General features: G+C 37.1%; 1 protein-coding gene across 2 annotated transcripts in view; it reads right to left on the bottom strand.

The window, feature by feature from the left end:
* Positions 1 to 17,790, bottom strand: part of LOC129277962 (uncharacterized) — a 29,676-nt gene extending 11,886 nt beyond the window's left edge. Inside the window, exons 1-7 of one of the 2 annotated variants that reach the window (XM_064110293.1) lie at positions 17,469 to 17,790; positions 12,663 to 12,837; positions 11,683 to 11,803; positions 10,829 to 10,989; positions 10,032 to 10,161; positions 8,438 to 8,577; positions 6,912 to 7,041 (exon numbers count right to left, since the gene is read on the bottom strand). In XM_064110293.1, the coding sequence (XP_063966363.1) occupies positions 6,912 to 7,041; positions 8,438 to 8,577; positions 10,032 to 10,161; positions 10,829 to 10,989; positions 11,683 to 11,803; positions 12,663 to 12,829 (849 nt within the window). In that variant the 5' untranslated portion in view covers positions 12,830 to 12,837; positions 17,469 to 17,790. Of the gene's footprint in view, positions 1 to 6,911; positions 7,042 to 8,437; positions 8,578 to 10,031; positions 10,162 to 10,828; positions 10,990 to 11,682; positions 11,804 to 12,662; positions 12,838 to 13,447; positions 13,639 to 17,468 lie in introns of those variants that run through there. The other variant, XM_054914153.2, reaches the window with a different exon arrangement.
* Positions 17,791 to 18,830: the final 1,040 nt, after the last annotated feature.

Raw genomic sequence — 18,830 nt, 5'->3', positions numbered from 1 at the left:
TTAATGTGGATTATTGGTGGATCACTGGAAATTGATTTCATGGGTCAGATCAACCTCTCCAGCCGAACATTTCGCGTGCGTTGATATGTGCACATCATATGCAATACGTTTGAACTCGTTTCTTTTGTTTCTATTGTTTACTCCTTCTGCACAAACGATATGCCTCTCGTACACGATATAATGGGCATTATGTTTTACTTTCTCCAGAAATGGGGATTAGATTCAAATTCCGGGGGGACCACTTCCATTGATGAGTGGATACCAGGCACGAACATGGGGTTTCGAAAATTACCCTAAACAACCCAGGTAACAAGCCAACGTTGGCTCCACGTTGGAAACTTGAAAGTCGTTGGACGTTGGGAAAACTTGATGGATTAACGTTGAATCGACGTTGGAAACTAGTTTGATGGAAAGATGATGGACAATCAACAATGACACGACGTTGGCAACGTTGGAAACTTGTTAGTCGGAGAGTTGTTGGACAGTCGACAATGTCACAACGTTGGAAACACGTTTGATTGGATAGTTGTTGAACAGCCAGCAAAGGCACAACGTTGGCAACGTTGGAAACTAGTTCGCTGGAAAGTTGTTGAACAACCGACAATGGCACAACGTTGACAAAGTTGGAAACTAGTTTGTTGGAGATTTGTTGGACGGTCGACAATGGCACAACGTTGGAGACTAGTAAGTTGGAGAGTTGTTGGACAGTCGACAATGTCACAACGTTGGAGACACGTTTGATTGGATAGTTGTTGACAGCCAGCAAAGACACAACGTTGGCAACGTTGGAAACTAGTTCGCTGGAAAGTTGTTGAACAACCGACAATGGCACAACGTTGACAAAGTTGGAAACTAGTTTGTTGGAGATTTGTTGGACGGTCGACAATGGCACAACGTTGGAGACTAGTAAGTTGGAGAGTTGTTGGACAGTCGACAATGTCACAACGTTGGAGACACGTTTGATTGGATAGTTGTTGACAGCCAGCAAAGACACAACGTTGGCAACGTTGGAAACTAGTTCGCTGGAAAGTTGTTGAACAATCAACAATGACACGACGTTGGCAACGTTGGAAACTTGTTAGTTGGAGAGTTGTTGGACAGTCGACAATGGCACAACGATGGAAATTAGTAGGTTGGAGATTAGTTGGATAGTCAACGATGACACAAGGTTGGCAACGTTGGAAACTAGTTCGATGGAAAGTTGTTGAACAACCAACTATGGCACAACGTTGTCAAAGCTAGAAACTAGTTCGATGGAGATTTGTTGGATAGTCGACGATGGCACAACGTTGGAAACTGGTAGATTGGAGATTAGTTAGATAGTATACAATGACACAACGTTGATAAAGCTGGAAACTAGTTAGATGGAAAGTTGTTGAACAACTGACACTGGCACAACGTTGGAAACTGGTAGATTGGAGATCAGTAGGATAGTCGACGATGACACAACGTTGGCAACGTTGGAAAGTTGTTGAACAACAGACAATGGCACAACATTGGAAACTAGTGTGTTGGAGATTTGTTGGACAGCCAACAACGTCACAACGTTGGAAACGCGTGTTTGATTGGATAGGTGTTGAACAGCCAACAAAGGCACATCGTTGACTACGTCGGAAACTAGTTCGATGGAGAGTTGCTGAACAACCGACAAAGGAACAACGTTGGAAACTATTTTCTTGGAGATTTGTTGGACAGTCGACAATGGCACAACGTTGACAAAGTTGGAAACTAGTTTGATGGAGAGTTGTTGAACAACGGACAATGGCACAACGTGGACAGCGTAATTGGAATAGTTTATTGGACAGTTAACATTGACACAATGTTGGAAACTATAGTTTGTTGGATATTTGTTTGACAGTCAACATAATATCCTGGCATAATATACACAGTGTTGAGAACGTTAGAAACTGGTTCATTGGAGAATTGATAATTGATAAAGTTGGCGGAGTACAGCAAGTCTGCATATGCCGACTTAACCCAAGACAAGACAAGACTACTGGCATAATTTCCAATGGGGCCAAGGGGGGGGGGTCGATCAAGTAAGTTTGCTTGTCTATCCATGTCACCCTTGGTATCCCCCAGCAATAAGGGGAAAAGAAATCGAGAGAGAAGGAAAATAATGGGAAGGGAAAGAGGAACTAAAACTAAGTCTAAGGGGAAAACAAAAATAAAGATGGGGTAGAATAGAGAGGCTGCATGCACCTGGGGATGCAAATGTGTCGATTAATATAGAAAATAAAGAAGAAAAACAAGAAAAAAAATGTAGTTCAAGACCAGAATTTCCAGAAACGCCCTCGTCGATCCTTTGCAGCTGGCAAGGCCTTTCACAGTAAGTACGAGATATGTCATAGGCCTACCGTCACATAACTAGAAGAAATTGAAGAAGGAAATACAAGCATCAAATGTGCCTATTTAAAAATACCATACTATTCTGATGCGCAGAATTAGTCGCGACGTCGGACTCCTTCTGTCATGTCTGTGTAGTCTGCTTCCTTCAATTTTGAACTTGAAGAATCTGGCAGAATTTGGACTGGATAGTGGATATAGATAAGTAAATTCCAGAATATCTAGTGATCTGGAACAGTACTTATAAGCTGTATATTTAGGACCTACAATCTACAGTTGAATTTTCTTTGCACTTGCAGATAATCGGTAACTGCAACCATTGATCCCCTCCGAAAGATCCCGGAGTCAGCTTCTGTGTGCGTACAGTCCGACGCTAGTATATTCGTGTACTGTAAGTAGTAGTAAAGTAGTACTTAACAGTTTAATAACACCAGTCACTGCACAGTATAACATACTAACTAACCTCGTAATTAGCTTGTGTGAGTGACTAATACTAACCTCGCAATACGTGTGAGTGGGAACGAGTATGCGATACCAATGGCAAGGCAACAGTCATTGGATGATTTTCAAAATTCAAGTACGTACAGTGTTGAAATCTGGTGTTGGTGTAACCCAGTATACTAATACTAACCTGGCATTACGTGTGAGTGTAACCCAGGGAGCTCCGGCCCGCTGCGCGGGCCGGAGCCCAGGGGCTTACCGTGTAATTCACCATACCCACGGTAGTAGCGTGAAGTATGGTCTAAATATTAAATAATTATCCGAATAAATAGTTAAAACAGAAATTAAGCACTTACCACGATTATATGGATGAAGGTCTAACGAGTGGCAGCTTCCTGACATCGAGGCACAGACTGGAACCTAAAAAAACGAAAAGTTCTGTCGCGGTAGCTCTCCTCTTTCAGAATTCAAAACAAAATGGCCGATTGAGACCTCGATGTCAGGAAGCTGCCAATCGTTAGACCTTCATCCATATAATTATAATCGTGGTAAGTGCTTAATTTCTGTTTTAACTATTTATCCGGATAATTATTTAGACCATACTTCACGCTACTACCGTGGGTATGGTGAATTACACGGTAAGCCCCTGGGCTCCGGCCCGCTGAGCGGGCCGGAGCTCCCTGGGTTAGTGTTGGTGTTGTGACAACACCGTACTTGAATCAGGCTGGTGTTAAGATTGACCTCGGAAAATATGGTGTATTTCCGGCAGTTTGTGTTGAAGGCTGGTGTTGATTGTCATCTGCTGAACCCAACACTGCACTGTGGCTGCATGGTGTTGATGATCTACAAGCAATTTCCCCATTCAGCAACACCGACGTACCCCAGGGATTGGGAGAATCGTGATTTAAAGTTCAGTGTTGGTGTTGATGAACTGTAGCTATTACGAACAGGGGGCGAACACGACGAACCATCTCCGTAAAATTATCTTTTACATTTAAGATGAGAGCAAATCATTAGAGTTTTAATACATTTCAATGAAAAATAATATTACGCTTGGTGTTGTAGCTCAGTTCAGCAGCCCTTTCACGCACTCAACACCGTACACCGTACTTGAAATCACCCAAATGACTTGCTACCTGGCATTCCTGCCTTATTTATTATACGCTGCCTTGAATTGACTTGGTCGGTCCTGCCTGGCCTAGCCTGGACCGAGTGTTTTCCAACTGCAGTCAAACCTGTAGTTGCTATGTGAGGCATGCTACACTTGACGCTGAAATATCATTTAATAGTTATGGCACGAGCGAGACTAGGCCATGGCCATGCATATTGAGATATCAGTTGACTTCTATCTTAATCAAAAAGAGGCACTCTTTAGTTACAGTAGGCAGTAGCTACGTTACTCTGAGTGAGGCCAAGTTACGCGACCTCCTTTTTTGATTTTGTAAATACTGAGAGACTGCAATTACACATGTGAGTTTTTGTGATGATTACTGACGTTGCAATTGGCATTGCATACCGAGTCATTAAACAATTGTAGACAGAAACAGAGATTGCAACTCGCAAGAAAATGTAATACATCTTAATTTTTATTACATATGCATATGTTTTTTTGGTATTAGTCTTGTTTGAGAAAAAGAGGATGTCAAAAAAGTTTGAATGCTACAAAGGCCTCAATAAATATCACACGTAATTATCCTGATTTCTCTTAATTATGTGAAGAGACTTGTAACAGAAAGAATGAAAAGAAATGAATAGCTGTAATAATAGTTGTAATGTTTTTTGATAGAATCATGAACAGATTACAGATGATGATGGCACAGTGTTGAAAACTGTTTGATGGAGATGGCGCATCGTTGGATTTGTTTAGAATTAGACCAACAAAGAATCAACGTTACAACAACATTTAACCGATATTAGACAAACATTGAATCAACGTTTACGCCAACGTTGGACTAACATTGGACTAAAGTTTAATCAACTTTCCATCAACATTGGACCAACATTATACCAACGTTGGATCAACGTCACCCAACGTTGGACCAACATTGGACCAACGCTGCCATACCTGCCTCATCTGGACAATGATTATGCACTCATGAATATGCATTACATCAGTAAATGACCAAAATTTTAGGTAATATTGCTATAATAATTAGAGTATTTATGTTTATTCAATATTTCCACCATGAAAAGTTTCAGAAAAGTATGTGGCTCCATTACCATATCATATATAATCAAAACATATTATTCTAAGTGAAATATTCAAGGTTAAGTGTGGAAAATGATATTAACTGTATTCTGCCAAGTATAGCAAAGTTGCTCTATATATAGGAGTCAATGACAGGTTACAGTGGATAGGTGTAGGATGATAGGAATAGGATATAGGATTAGGATGTAGGATTTTAGGATAGGATAAGACATATGATGATAAAGATTTGAGTGTAGAGTTGTAATGGTGGACTTCACCTTGAAACCAATTAATGTTTTGTTAATTACTGCCATACGTTGGAATAACGTTGGAGCAATGTTGGAGCAACGTTGTGACAACGTTGTAACAATGTTGGAGCAATGTTGCCAGACAACGTTGGAGCATTGTTGCTGGACAGCGTTGAACCAACGTTGTAAACATAGTTGGACTGACGATGTATGCAAGTGCACGTCCATCGCTGCTTCAACGTTGCCCATCAACGTTGCAGCAACGCTGTTATTGATGACTCAGCCGACATTATACCAACGTTGGAGCATTGATGGTGGACAACGTTGAACTGACGTTGGAAATGTTGTTGGTCTGACGATGTATGGACGTGCACTTCTATCGATGATACAACGTTGCTTACCAACGTTGTAGCAATGTTGTATTTGTCTATTTAGCCAACATTGGATCAACGTTGCCAGACAACGTTGAAACATTGTTGCTGGACAACGTTGAACTAACGTTGGAAATGTTGTTGGTCTGACGATGTATGCGCGTGCACTTCTATCGATGATGCAACGTTGGCCTGCCAACGTTGAGGCAACGTTGGGAAAAAAATTCCCAACGTTGATCCAACGTTGGTCCAACGCTGTATTGTTACCTGGGAAGGGAAGCAACTTTTCCAAATTATGAAAATGCATCTCTTAACAAGTATTTGGCTTGTGAAACCCTACAAGTATTGGATATATATCCCTTTTTTCAGCATTTTAAACATCTTTTTGACACCCTTATAACGTTACATAGTCCTATACGTAACGTACCTGCCCACTCTGTCCCCTTTTACGCGTGGTCGCTCCTGGTATCCACTAATCAATGGAAGTGGGCCCCCCGGGCGGCCTCTCGAGCTCGAGGAGGAGTCAAATGTGGCTTTGGAAAGTCGTCCTCAATCGGATATATCGCTGTTACCATAGTAGCAACCAGAATTTTGCACACGAAACGCATATTGAATGTTTCCGTCGCAGATGCGAAACGAAAAAAAAATCTTATGTCACACAATTTGCATTACAGGACAGAGTTTTACGACCATGATGACGGGCCCAAAAAGTCTCTTCCAAAATCAACTACCGTCGTAAATAAGCGTGCGCGTCCTCAAACGAAAGGTCGGGAATGACAAAACACACCGCACCGAGTGTGTAGCGAGAGCACGTCTGCGTGATCTTTTGATACCTTTTGTCCGCAACGTTGACTTTTATACAAATTCCACATCAAGGGAACACCATTTGAACAGTACGTACTAATGACGTAATGTTGACAGTCTCAGAGCCTAATTACAGCTCGGACGGCGTAGCAAAGAAGACGTAGTGGACACGGAAAATCGTAGCATCAACCCTCTCCATTTCTTATACGGGGCTACTACGCATATATTTAGCCATCTCTATATCGAATTAGACATTTTGACAACGCATCGCAATCTGATGGAACGTAGCTTGGACGTAGCGGGAACATTCGACACCACATTGACCGTCACCGTGTCTGCGCAAAGAATGCTTTGATTTGAATGCTTTGTTTTAAAGGGCTTTTGACAATGCTCACAGGCATTCGTGCTTTCTTAGCAGTCAGGTAAAACAACCTCGGTATAACAAAAAAAAAAAATAGACCTTCTTTGTTGTACAATCCGTCCCCGTTGCGATTTCGAAAACTCCCTACTTACCCTCATGATGAAATTAGTGATGATGTTACGGAGAATAGATCCATGCACCGAGAGAGGCTGTTGTTCGCCTTCAAGCTCTTGACCCAGGCAATATTCCATGAGACTGTTCAGCTGAGGGACGCTCGCTTTCCTGTGAAATTTACAAGACGGAATGTGGTAATTATTTTTTTTTTTTTAGATATTCAATATAGTCCTACTAGGCCTACTCCACTGCGCTTAAAGGGATGGTCCGGGCTGAAAATATTTATATCTAAATTAATAGAATAAATTCACTGAGCAAAATGCTTAAAATTTCATCAAAATCGCTTAACACATAACAAAGTTATTGAATTTTAAAGTTTATCAATATTTTGTGAAAACAGTTACATGTACAACGTCATGAATATTCATTCGGTGGGCTGATGATGTCACATCCCCATTTTCCTTTTTCTTATGTTATTACATAAAATCATAAATGTTTCATTTGTTCATACATGTGTAAATGATGTGTCTCCATTATGATGAAATAAGTTGCGGCAATAAATAACTAATGCACTTACTCAGTTTTCAATCCAATTGATTTAGTTCTAAGTTGGTAAGAAAATTTTGAATAAACCTAATTTCATGAAATAAAATACTAAAGAACAAGTGGGGATATTACATCATAAGCCCACCTAATGAATATTCATAAAGATATGACTTGAACTGTTTCACTGGAATAATGCAAATCTTTAAAATTTAATAACTTCGTTATTTTGTTATCCGATTTTGATCAAATTTTAAGCATTTTGCTCTGTGAATTTAACTCTATTTAATGAGATAGAAATATCTTGAGCCTGGACCATCCATTTAACATTTGGTATCATACCCCGGCCTGTAGCCGAGCCGCCATATAGGCGCTCTTAAGCATTCGAGGAATTTCTTCTTACCAGGTACCCATTCACCTCACCTGGGTTGAGTGCAGCCCATGATTGGGAATCGAACCTATACGTCCCTCAGATTAAAAGACGAGAGTCGTAACCACTAGACCACGACGCCCTCAACCGTTAACATGGATAATGTCACAGTCTCATCGAAACCGACCCAATACTGACCAAATTTACGTCATAATTACAATGACAAACTATTGGTCGATTTTGGCGTTGGTTTCGTTTATTTCCATTAAAAAAAAAAGTTTTCATTAAGTTTAAACGCAAATCGCAATATCGAATGCATTAATTTTTAATCAACAGGCTTGTGCTTGATTTTGAATCGATTTGAATTGTTTTGGGGTTGAACATGTGGATGGTCCACGAGGCCGATTTTCTCATAATGATCAAAATGATTGTCTACGTAAATTGAAGAATTCCGACTTAGCCTATTCGTCAAGGTAAACTGGAAAATACCCCAGCCGATTTGACAATAAGTTGCAGCCAATAACAATTTAATAACTAGTACGCGAAGTCGGCCTCGTGGGAATACCTTATTGAATATAGATTTCTTGCAACTTCCCATTCGAGTAATTGTAACACTGAAGACCTATGACGTCCTTCCCCCGGCGGTCTTACCCTGCATTTTCAATGATGCCATAACCGGTGACAGACCCTGCGAAATCTCTGTGATCACGGTTTGTTTCAAAATCGATGTCATCTCCTCTAAGCCACTTGTCAAAGACATCTAGAACGTCTGGAATCAACTTTTCTTGGCCCTAGATCATGAGGAGGAAGATGAGACGGAGGAGGAGGAGGATGAGGGAAGGAAGAAAGGAGGAGGAGAGAGTAGTTTCAGACAATATTAATGATATATTCATCCCAATTTTACACGAATTGTGACTATTTTTATCTAATTTACGGACTTGAATCATTTCTGCTTTCTAATGAAGATTTTTAGGATTTAAAGTCTTCTTTTAATGTTTGTAACATTTTCTTTTATTTTTTGTGTTGTTGTAAGCGCTTTGAGTCACTCTGGGAAAAGTGCAGTATAACAAAAGTAAAAATAATGATAATACTAACGATAACAATAACGATAATCATAATGATAATAACAGTAATAATAATGATAATAATAATATAATAATGATTATAATAAATAATAATAATTATATGATAATAATGATGCTGATGATGGTGAATAACAATATAACACTCCTTTAGTTTTGTTGAGTTATAATAATGCGGTGACAAAGTATTCAATTTATCTTTAATGCATAAAGATTTTAAAATGTTTCTTCTTCCAACATGCCCGTCGTTTCTATAGTGCCCGCATATAAAGAGGATCAAATTAAACAATGACCATATGTATCATCCATAAATACGTGTATATATTTTTTCTCTCGAAAAGTCGCAGTAACTTCAGCTTTGCCGGGGAATATAAACCCCTTAAAAAAGTTTGGAAATCTGAGTTTGGCCATTAATTTCTCCCAACTCCCAATTTTACACAATGCATATTTGGTATCATTCAAAAGATCAACTAATTCTCTTTAAAATGATACCATGCTTGTTATGATCATGCCATAACGAAATTCATCACCAAGGAAAAAAACAGTGACTTTCAATATTGTGTTATTTTGCAACTTTTGAATTTTGACCTTGCCCCACATTTTAAGGCACTGTACCTCCATGTACAGTAGGTATATAATTTTAAAGAAAATTAAATGATTTATTCATTGATATCAATCACGCATCAATATTCACTAAATCCGAGGAGGAATTATCGATCAAAGTCAGATTTCCAAACTTTCTTGAGGAGTTTAATTATTGACACCGACCATCACTAAGCATGCTAAGAGATTTTGCATATCTCTACACAAATGTCATTTAAAGCAGGTGGTATATATGGAAATAGGCCTATCCCTTTTCTAATATATATGTAATTATTACGAGTAATCACGAACCTTTCACAATGTTTACAATAGATTGAAGTGATAACAATATAAAAGCATAACAAAGAATGAATATTAAGGATAAAAAGTAAAAGAAAACGGGCAGAGCATTATGTAAAACAGGATAATATTATTGATTGAGACTAAACACCGAGACTGACGAAAGATGGACCAACATGACCAAACTCCTGTATAACATCTGTTAACGATTATGCCTATATCTCTTCTCATGTTTTTCACTCAGCATTTCTGAAAATGAAATCTAATTCTGATTTACGTACCTCCCAGGTCATCTCGCTTGTTTCTATTATGGCGATAGCCACCACAATGTGCATATCTGAACCACTCTTGATTGCTGATTGTACAAGCCGAATGAAAGATGGCGCTACTTTCTTAATGATCTTGTCACGGCTGGACTCATCGAGATAGAAAAAATGAGGAAAAAGCAGGGGAAATAAACGGAAAAGTAGATAAATATCAAAGAATCCTACAATGAGATAATAGTGTACCGAAGTGTAAGGTTATCAGTTTTCATTTTTTTTCTTGCATTTTAGAATTTTCAATACCATATTTCGGTAATTAAGCATGCTGAAATGCCTTCACAACTCAAATTTGGTGGGAATCGCTCCATAGGGCCGAGGACAATTATGACCTCATGTGAATACCTAATAGGCCCCATTTTTTAAATCACATATTGGCCTGGCTCGAAACTCTTGCAAGTGGTGACGTCACATTCTTCGTGATTGAATTATGGGTACTAGTTTAGAGTTATACAACCCAGAGCTCCCCTTTTTATACTCTTCTTCTTTCTTTCTTCAGGGGCGGTCGCCTTGCCCCAATGGCGTCGTCCCCCGGAAGTGACTATCAATCGGACATGGTGGCTCAGTGGTAGAGCAACCGCCTCATGAACCGAATGTTGTCGGTTCGATCCTCGGCCTATATACCGATTTAAACAATCGGGCGCTCATGCTAATGGAGAATGTGAAAGGGTAATTATAACATTATAATGCAGGGCCCGCAATGACAGCAGTTCATAATCATGTGTTTATGTGGCGTTCCTGGGTAAGACGTATCTCACCTGCAAGCTTTGATCATTTCCTCAACTACATCTTTCAGGGCGCGTCCTGAGTTGGCCCAAGAAACATGCTTCTCTTCGTCCTTCTTCTCCCTGTCAGTAGGTTCCCATTCTATAGGTTCTGCTAGAATTTTAGTCATCTGCTCTATAGCATCCTCGTGACCCTATAAGAAAGGTCATTTATTTATTCATTTATTCATTCTTTCTTCAATCATTTATTCATTTATTTATTTATACATACACTGTTTAAAAAAACTGATTTTACAGAAAAAAAATATTTTGCAGAAAGCAATAACAGAATCATTCTGTAAATTCATAAAACAGGAATTTTTCTGCAATTTAACAGAACAGGGGCCTGTTGCAGAAAGAGTTGCAATCAATCGCAACTCTAAAAATCATGCGCAACTTGATTTTCAACCAATCAACAGCGCGCATTTGGGACTTGCGATTGATTTTTTGACTTGCGTTTAAACGCAACTCTTTCTGCAACAGACCCCATCTGTTTAAAAAGGGGAAAAGTGTGTTTTATTTAAGGAAATTTGTAAGGTTCCATACACCAAATACCAATTTCCTGGAATTTTACATGATATAATGTAAGATTACACAATCTGGTAAGATTACAGGTGTTCTCGAGACTCTGCTGCAGGAACTTCTTTTATTTGAAGGATAAATTTTTTAACAGTGTTCATTGTGATCATTCATTGATTTATTCATTCATTCAATTATTTGTCTATTCATTTATCCATGCATTTATTCATTCATTTGTTTTTTTTTCTTTATTTTTTTCTTTATATATATATATATATATATATATATAATTATTTTATACATTCATGTATCGGTTTACTTTTACTTACCTTCCACTTGACTACATTTTTCTCATCAAATATATTCTTGGCAAGTTGGTAATATTTCTGTTTCTTTTTCTTCATGTATTCGATGCATAGTTCAATCATCATTTTCTCATGCTTGTTTTTCCTGTGGGGCAAAAATCAAATTGCATTTCTCAATTATTATTTCTTTCTGTTTGCATTGGGCCTATATATCATTGACTGTAATTCATATTTCAGAAATAAAATGTACATTATTTCCACTTTCATAGTGCTCATCATAAATACAAAACATAATTACAAAGGCCTGTACATCATCCAGGTGGGTGTCTCATAAAGCTGTTCGTATGGTGTCCGTGTACTATGTTGATTTTAAATGGTCAAATAAATGAAATGACAAATTGAAAATGAAAAGTTACCCATCACTTGACTAAAATATGTTTTGCGGTACTAGTAATATTTCATTTAGCACAAGAAAGTGATCATCGGTTGTGCTTTATTGTAACTTACGAATAGCTTTATAAAACACCCACCAAGACCCCGTTGCATAAAAGTTACTATTATGGTTACCATGGTGACTACTAAATGGGGACGTGTCTCAACATTCTTTCAAAATCATAATTATGCTAAATTAAGGGACGTTTAGGGGATTGTTACCAGTAGCGCAATTATATAAAATATTAAGGGTGCCAGACATACCGTACTGAGCAAATTTCCTTTAAAGCTGCGAGAAAGCGAAGTGAGCGATCAAAAATTTAACCTTTTAAGTTCAAAATCAAATTTTATGACAAATTTGACATACTATTAGAAAAATTATTTTATATCTAACACACTTTCCTTTCATTTTCTTTCCCTTTCTCCTTATACGGTCGTGAAATACTTTTTGATGGGGTCCATAGCCCCATGCCCCCCCCCACTGTACCCCAGTGACGTGACAAAATATAATAACCGACGTCAGATAAATCTCTTCAATGAACCTGGCAAGATCAATTTTACTATTGACTTACGCTGCCTTGACTCGGTCGATCACGTCGTCCCTGAGTTCATACTTGCATTCGTTGGCGATTTCACTGTCATCTTTTTTAATTTCTTCAATTATCTGAGGAAGGTACTTCGCTGGATCCACTGATTTGTCCTTGATCTGTTCCCTCAGTTCTTCAAATTCTTTACCCATGGTTCATTCTACCAAGAAAATATGAAATTATACGACCTCGTTTCTATGATTAAGTTGCTTTATCAAAGCTATTTTTCTGTAGTTATATGGTAATATTATTGACCTACATGTATTATTCTCACCAGTTTATTTCCAATTCGTCCAATTGCCAACTCGTCTATCATTTGGTCTACCATCAGTTCGTCCACTCAACTTTCACTTAGTCTAATGTCATTCCGTCTAATAACCAATTGGTCCAATAGCCATTATTTAGTCCATATACCATTTGGTCTAATTAAACAAAAGTGTTAATTGTGCAAAATGAATGACAGGAAAGTGGGTATTAGACCAACTGGTTATTAGACGAAATGGTAATAGACGAACTGGTGATTAGACGAAAAGATGATTGGACCAAATGTTTATTGGACCAAATGGTTGTTAGATGAATGTTGGTGGACGGAATGGCATTAGACTAAATGAAGTTAGACCATGTGGTGAGTGGACGAGTTGGCAGTCGACGAATCGACAATTTACCTTCGAACCATGCTTCTATATAATTATCAAGGTGGAAAATGTAAAACAAAATGCTTATTTACGCATGCATTAATTGCCCGAGAAGAAGTAAAGAAATTCACTTACCAATGAAATCTATATCAGGCAGCAAGAAATAACACTATTATTTCACCTACAACTCAGTGGATAATTGAAATTTACTTGAATTTACGACTTTCCGCGTGTGACCAAAATCAGAGAAAATTAATGATAGGTATTCAGAAATTGAAAGGTAAAACAACCAGTTGGGATTTCCACAATGTGGTTCAAAGTGGACTAACCCGGATTTTAATTTGACCATGGAACCTATGTTTTTATAACCTGCAAAAAACACAAAAGCAAAAACAGTGTTCGCACTCTCCCTCTCTAGTAATACAGAGTGTAATAGATAAAGGGCCGTTTCACACGTGAATCTTGAATCATCATTGTAAATAATGATGATTGCGATTATTACAGTGATTGTGAATAGCGTTCGTGATTCTAATCATGTTCTAGTTTTCTAGCCTTATTTTTTTTTACTGGAATCATCATTCAAATAACGATTTTTTTTTACCTTGTGAATGGGCCGCGGTAAGAGGGATGGAAAGAGGGAGTGCGAGAGAGAGAAATGATATCAGTAGCAAGGTCACGTTTCGTTAATGAAAAATATATCGACACTAAACTATGATTAAGTGCTTTGAACTTACGCGTTTGAGCGCTCAAAGGCGGGAGTGAGTTTCGTTTTCGTCAAATTCTGTTCCAAGTACTATATGCATACTTTTGTAACAAATTATGTTCTCCATTGTCATGATTATAATATACAATGTATACAATTACTGATTGTATGCCTGCCTCCAACTCCCGTCTCTTTTTCTCTTTCTTTCTGATTCTTTTTGAATGAAACTTATGACAAACCTCGGTATAACAATTAACAGCAAGAGGATGAATGATCAAAATAATTTTACTTTGAATAAACAAACCGTCTTTAAGCATTAGTTCGGTATGAAACTCAATACTTTAGTTATCATGATTGGAGCTACAATGGGAGATTCAAATCATAAAAGCGATGCTTTTCAGAGGATCCCCCCCCCCATCGCCACTGTCCATACATTTATATTAATTGATATTCTCTATTTCACAATGTGTATTACAAATAATTTCTCGATAAAACAAAATAATGTTTAATGTTTGTACACTTTGTTTATTCTTAGTTTTGATATCGAATGTAAGCCGTATTTATTTCATATTATTTTCTGTGGATATGAATCACTTCTCGAAATATGACAGGACATCCTATTGCTATACCAGCCTGTTTTGTTTGATGGCCGTTTCCTGTATAAGGTATCTCGTGAAATTGTTGTCGTCAAATCCAACACCATCACTATACCAACTTTCACTATTCAGGAACCTCAAAATATTTTTTTTTCGCAGTGTTTAATCATTATGCAGTAATTATAGTTAGAATTAACAGACAAAACTAACTCCGGTCCTGTAATCATTGTCAACGAGGAAATGGTTGCCAAAATTCCAAATAAAAAGACCCCCGGCCCCCTGAAAACAGAAAATAAAGATCAACCTTTTGTAATTTTTTAGCAACAAGGAAACAATTACATGTTTGCCATTCATCAGCTCATCTCGTGTGACCCACCATAGTATGCTTTAATAAGGAAAGAGAAGGGAGGGGCATGGCACTAAATCGGTTTACAGGAGGATAGCCTAGATCAGTGGAAAGACAGATAGAAATGGGGGGGGGGGGGGGGGGGAGAGAATCGAGGGGATGGGGGAGAGAGAAAATGGGGGCACGTGCTGATGAAATATGATAACAATAATTATTGATAAATCGATAAGATGGTTAAACATCACCCGAGTCATAATAATGATAATAATAATTTTTAAAATACAGTTTTCCTCCTATATCCCTTTCTTTTTCTATCTTTCCTTTTCCGTTTGCTGTCCATTGTCTACCGACCTACAAACAGTATATATTATGATATCGTAGCAACACATAAATATTAGCCTACTCCCAAGTATAAAATAATTGATTGTATGATAGCCGTGATCAATAGTGACAATGGTGACGTGAGTATAGGCTACACTATTCCACATACAGCCTGTTTGAAGTCGTGATAGTTATACTTCAACATAATGAATGGCCTTGTTTTGACAAAATTTCCACCAGAAAGATAAATTTAACACTGTGCTTGTAGTATAATGGACATGAAAGTGATCTTTTATAGACATTATCTCAGGTTATATTGACCATCTCACCCTATGTTCATTTGAAAATTTGTTTTAAAACATATTCAACGTAGAAAAGTATTTACTATCATACACTTTTTTTTAGCAAATCGTTTGCAATATAATATACCTACCCCTTTTAATTTCCTGAACTATCGAATCAAAAACCCGATGATGTATTTCCTGCTGCATGGATTAAACAACTGTTTGAAGGAAAAGATCCTTCCTGATATAGTATCAATTTTCTTAATGACATCCGTAATGCCAGGAAAGAAGGACAACATTGCTCATCGATATTAAAGTGGAAAAGAAAATTTAGCCATACTGTTACAGTCACTCTGACAGAGAGAGAAAGGGAGATTTTTAATATTTAGATAAATTATAGCGATCGATTGATTGATTGATTGATTAATTGATTGTTGATTCATTTATTCATTGAATGACTAATTAGTATAGATCATATAAATAAATAGATGGATGGATGGATGGATAGATAGATAGATAAATAAATAAATATAGTAGATAGATGAATAGATAGATAGACAAAGAGATAGATAGATAGATAAACATATTAGATGAATATATAGATAGATAGATAAATATATAAGATGAATAGATGAATAGATAGATAGATAGATCGATAAATAAATATAGTAGATAGATGAATAGATAGATAGACAAAGAGATAGATATATAGATAAACATATTAGATGAATATATATATATATAGATAGATAGATAGATTGATAAATATATAAGATGAATAGATGAATAGATAGATAGATATATAGATAGATAGATATATAGATAGGTAGATTTTTTTTAAAGGATGTTTTATTATATTCTCTCAAATCAAAATACACATTCACATTCCATAAGCAAGTTGTACAAACCATGGACCTATTACGATTATTTGTGATAGGTCCATGTACAAACTATTTGAAACATGATTATAAATTATATAATAAATCCATAACAAGTATAATTATATAAATTATACATCAAACTTCAAAGATACTGGAAATTAATACCAATGCGTTTCAGCAATTACAAAATGAAATATTAACAAGATGTATGAAATGATAAGAGAGAAAAATAAATAAAAAGTGATGTTCTACCTCGAGACCCCTCCCCCCCCCCCCCGGTCCCCAGGTTAGGAGCACCCTCCCCTTTATGCCTATAGATAGATAGATTGATCGATCGATAGATAGATAGATAGATAGATTCTGTCCATCAATATTTCGTCTAACATTCATTTGGTCCATTAATCATTTGGTCCAATCATCACTTCGTCTAATCAGTCTATGACCATTTCGTCTCATAACCAGTTGGTCTAATATCCAATTCATTTTCATTCATTTTGCACAATTTAACACTTAGTCCAATTAGACCAAAATGGTATATGACTTAATGGCTATTGGAGCAACTGATTATTAGACAGAATGGCATTAGAATAAATGAAAGTAGACCAAGTGGTGATGTGGACGAACTGATGGTAGACCAAATGCCGGACCAAATGATAGTAGACGAGTTGGCAAAATAAACAGATTTATCATTTACATTTAGTAAACATGATAATGGCTATAAGGCAAAGAGCGACCTGCGTGAGTGTTTCGTTTGTTTACAGAGTCATCTTTTGGCCAATATTGTAATAGATCAGAGTTTGAATGCATGTAATACCCAACGTCCAATACTTAGTGTATGTATATATCACACTCTGTATCAAGGCTATTTTACATATTCACTGACTATATATTGAAAGCAAATGTAATGCAAGCCAATATATTACTGTACATGGATATAATAAATCAAAACTATAGCACATTTAAAATATCTATGGCTATGACATATAGGCCCATATTATTATATCCATATGATAATCAATACTCACTGCATATATAAATATCTTTCAGATGTAATCAGACAATGTCATAATCCAAGAAATTAATGCTGAATGTATATTGTAGACTCCTTGTCGTGTTACTCCATGATATCCTGCATGCAGTTCACAAGAATTGACCGTGCAAGCTCGAGTGGTATTGAAAAGTTAATCCCTTCTGTATGTTGAGTTGCAGGCGTGATCAATACGATCTTGATCAGCATTCAGTCGGTTGTGCGAGTATGTTTGCTGTGTCCAAGGCATACGTCAGTCCCCACAATACAACGAACTGATCAAACTGATCCACCCCGCCGTAGTATTTCCTCGCTCTCTCTTTCTCTCCATCCACCTCTTTGACCACCCCTCTTTCTGCCTTTCTCTCCATAATGACATTAGTATAAATAGGCCTAATATTATTTTAATAATAATGATGATGATGTTTTTTTTGCAGGAGTTTCTGCATTTTATTCATAAATCAATAACAAATGAAAAAACTTGATACAATAACAATGACATTAAATGAGTACATTTTTGCGTGACAAAAAATAAGAAAGATAAATAATGCATAAGACTGAAAACTGCATAAATAAAGCATGTAAAATAGTAAGTTGGGTAAAAAATGCAGGGGCCAGCTATAATGACGATGATGTTCATAATGATGATGATGATGATATACTAGGCTAATTGCTACACTACTACTACTACTACTACTACTATTACTAAGAATAACAACAGCACAACAGCAACAATTATAATAATAACAATAATAATTATAAAAATGATAATAATAATGGTAGTAATAACAATAGCAATATTTATACTACTACTAATAACACTAATAAAAATATTGACTAATTATTATTATCATTACTGTAATAGAATATGACTTATGAAGGACTGCGTGCTATAGGTTGTAGCAATTCATGACGATTAAAATCAATTCAATGACGATTGTGAAATCCCTAAAGTGTACCTCGGCCTCTTATAATACTGATTATCAATTAGGTCTTCAACTTTAACCTAGACTTTGAGCATAGCTCTATGCTTTGAGCATCCGAAAAGCTAGCGGTATAGGGCCTATAACAAATGACATTCTTTCAACGGAGCGAGAATGCACGTTACGAGGCTCCCAGGTACCATGGTAACGAATAAATATTACCGTCGAAAGCCTCGAGTACTCGTACATTTTCCTCCCAATTAAGAGGGTGCATTGGTTTGTGCTTCGATTGATGCGTGCTAATGACTTTTTTTTGTAGGGAGATGAGAGGGGATGAGAGAGAAACAGACCCGGAGAGGGGTAAGAGTATAATAAGAGAGGGGGAGAGAGAGAGAGAGAGAGAGAGAGAGGGGGGGGGAGTCGAGAGACTGGGCAGA

The sequence above is a fragment of the Lytechinus pictus genome, chromosome 15 (genome assembly GCF_037042905.1).
Source record: "Lytechinus pictus isolate F3 Inbred chromosome 15, Lp3.0, whole genome shotgun sequence".
Classification (NCBI taxonomy): domain Eukaryota; kingdom Metazoa; phylum Echinodermata; class Echinoidea; order Temnopleuroida; family Toxopneustidae; genus Lytechinus; species Lytechinus pictus.
Note: the sequence above shows the minus strand (reverse complement) of the source record. Positions and strands in the feature narration are given on the sequence as shown.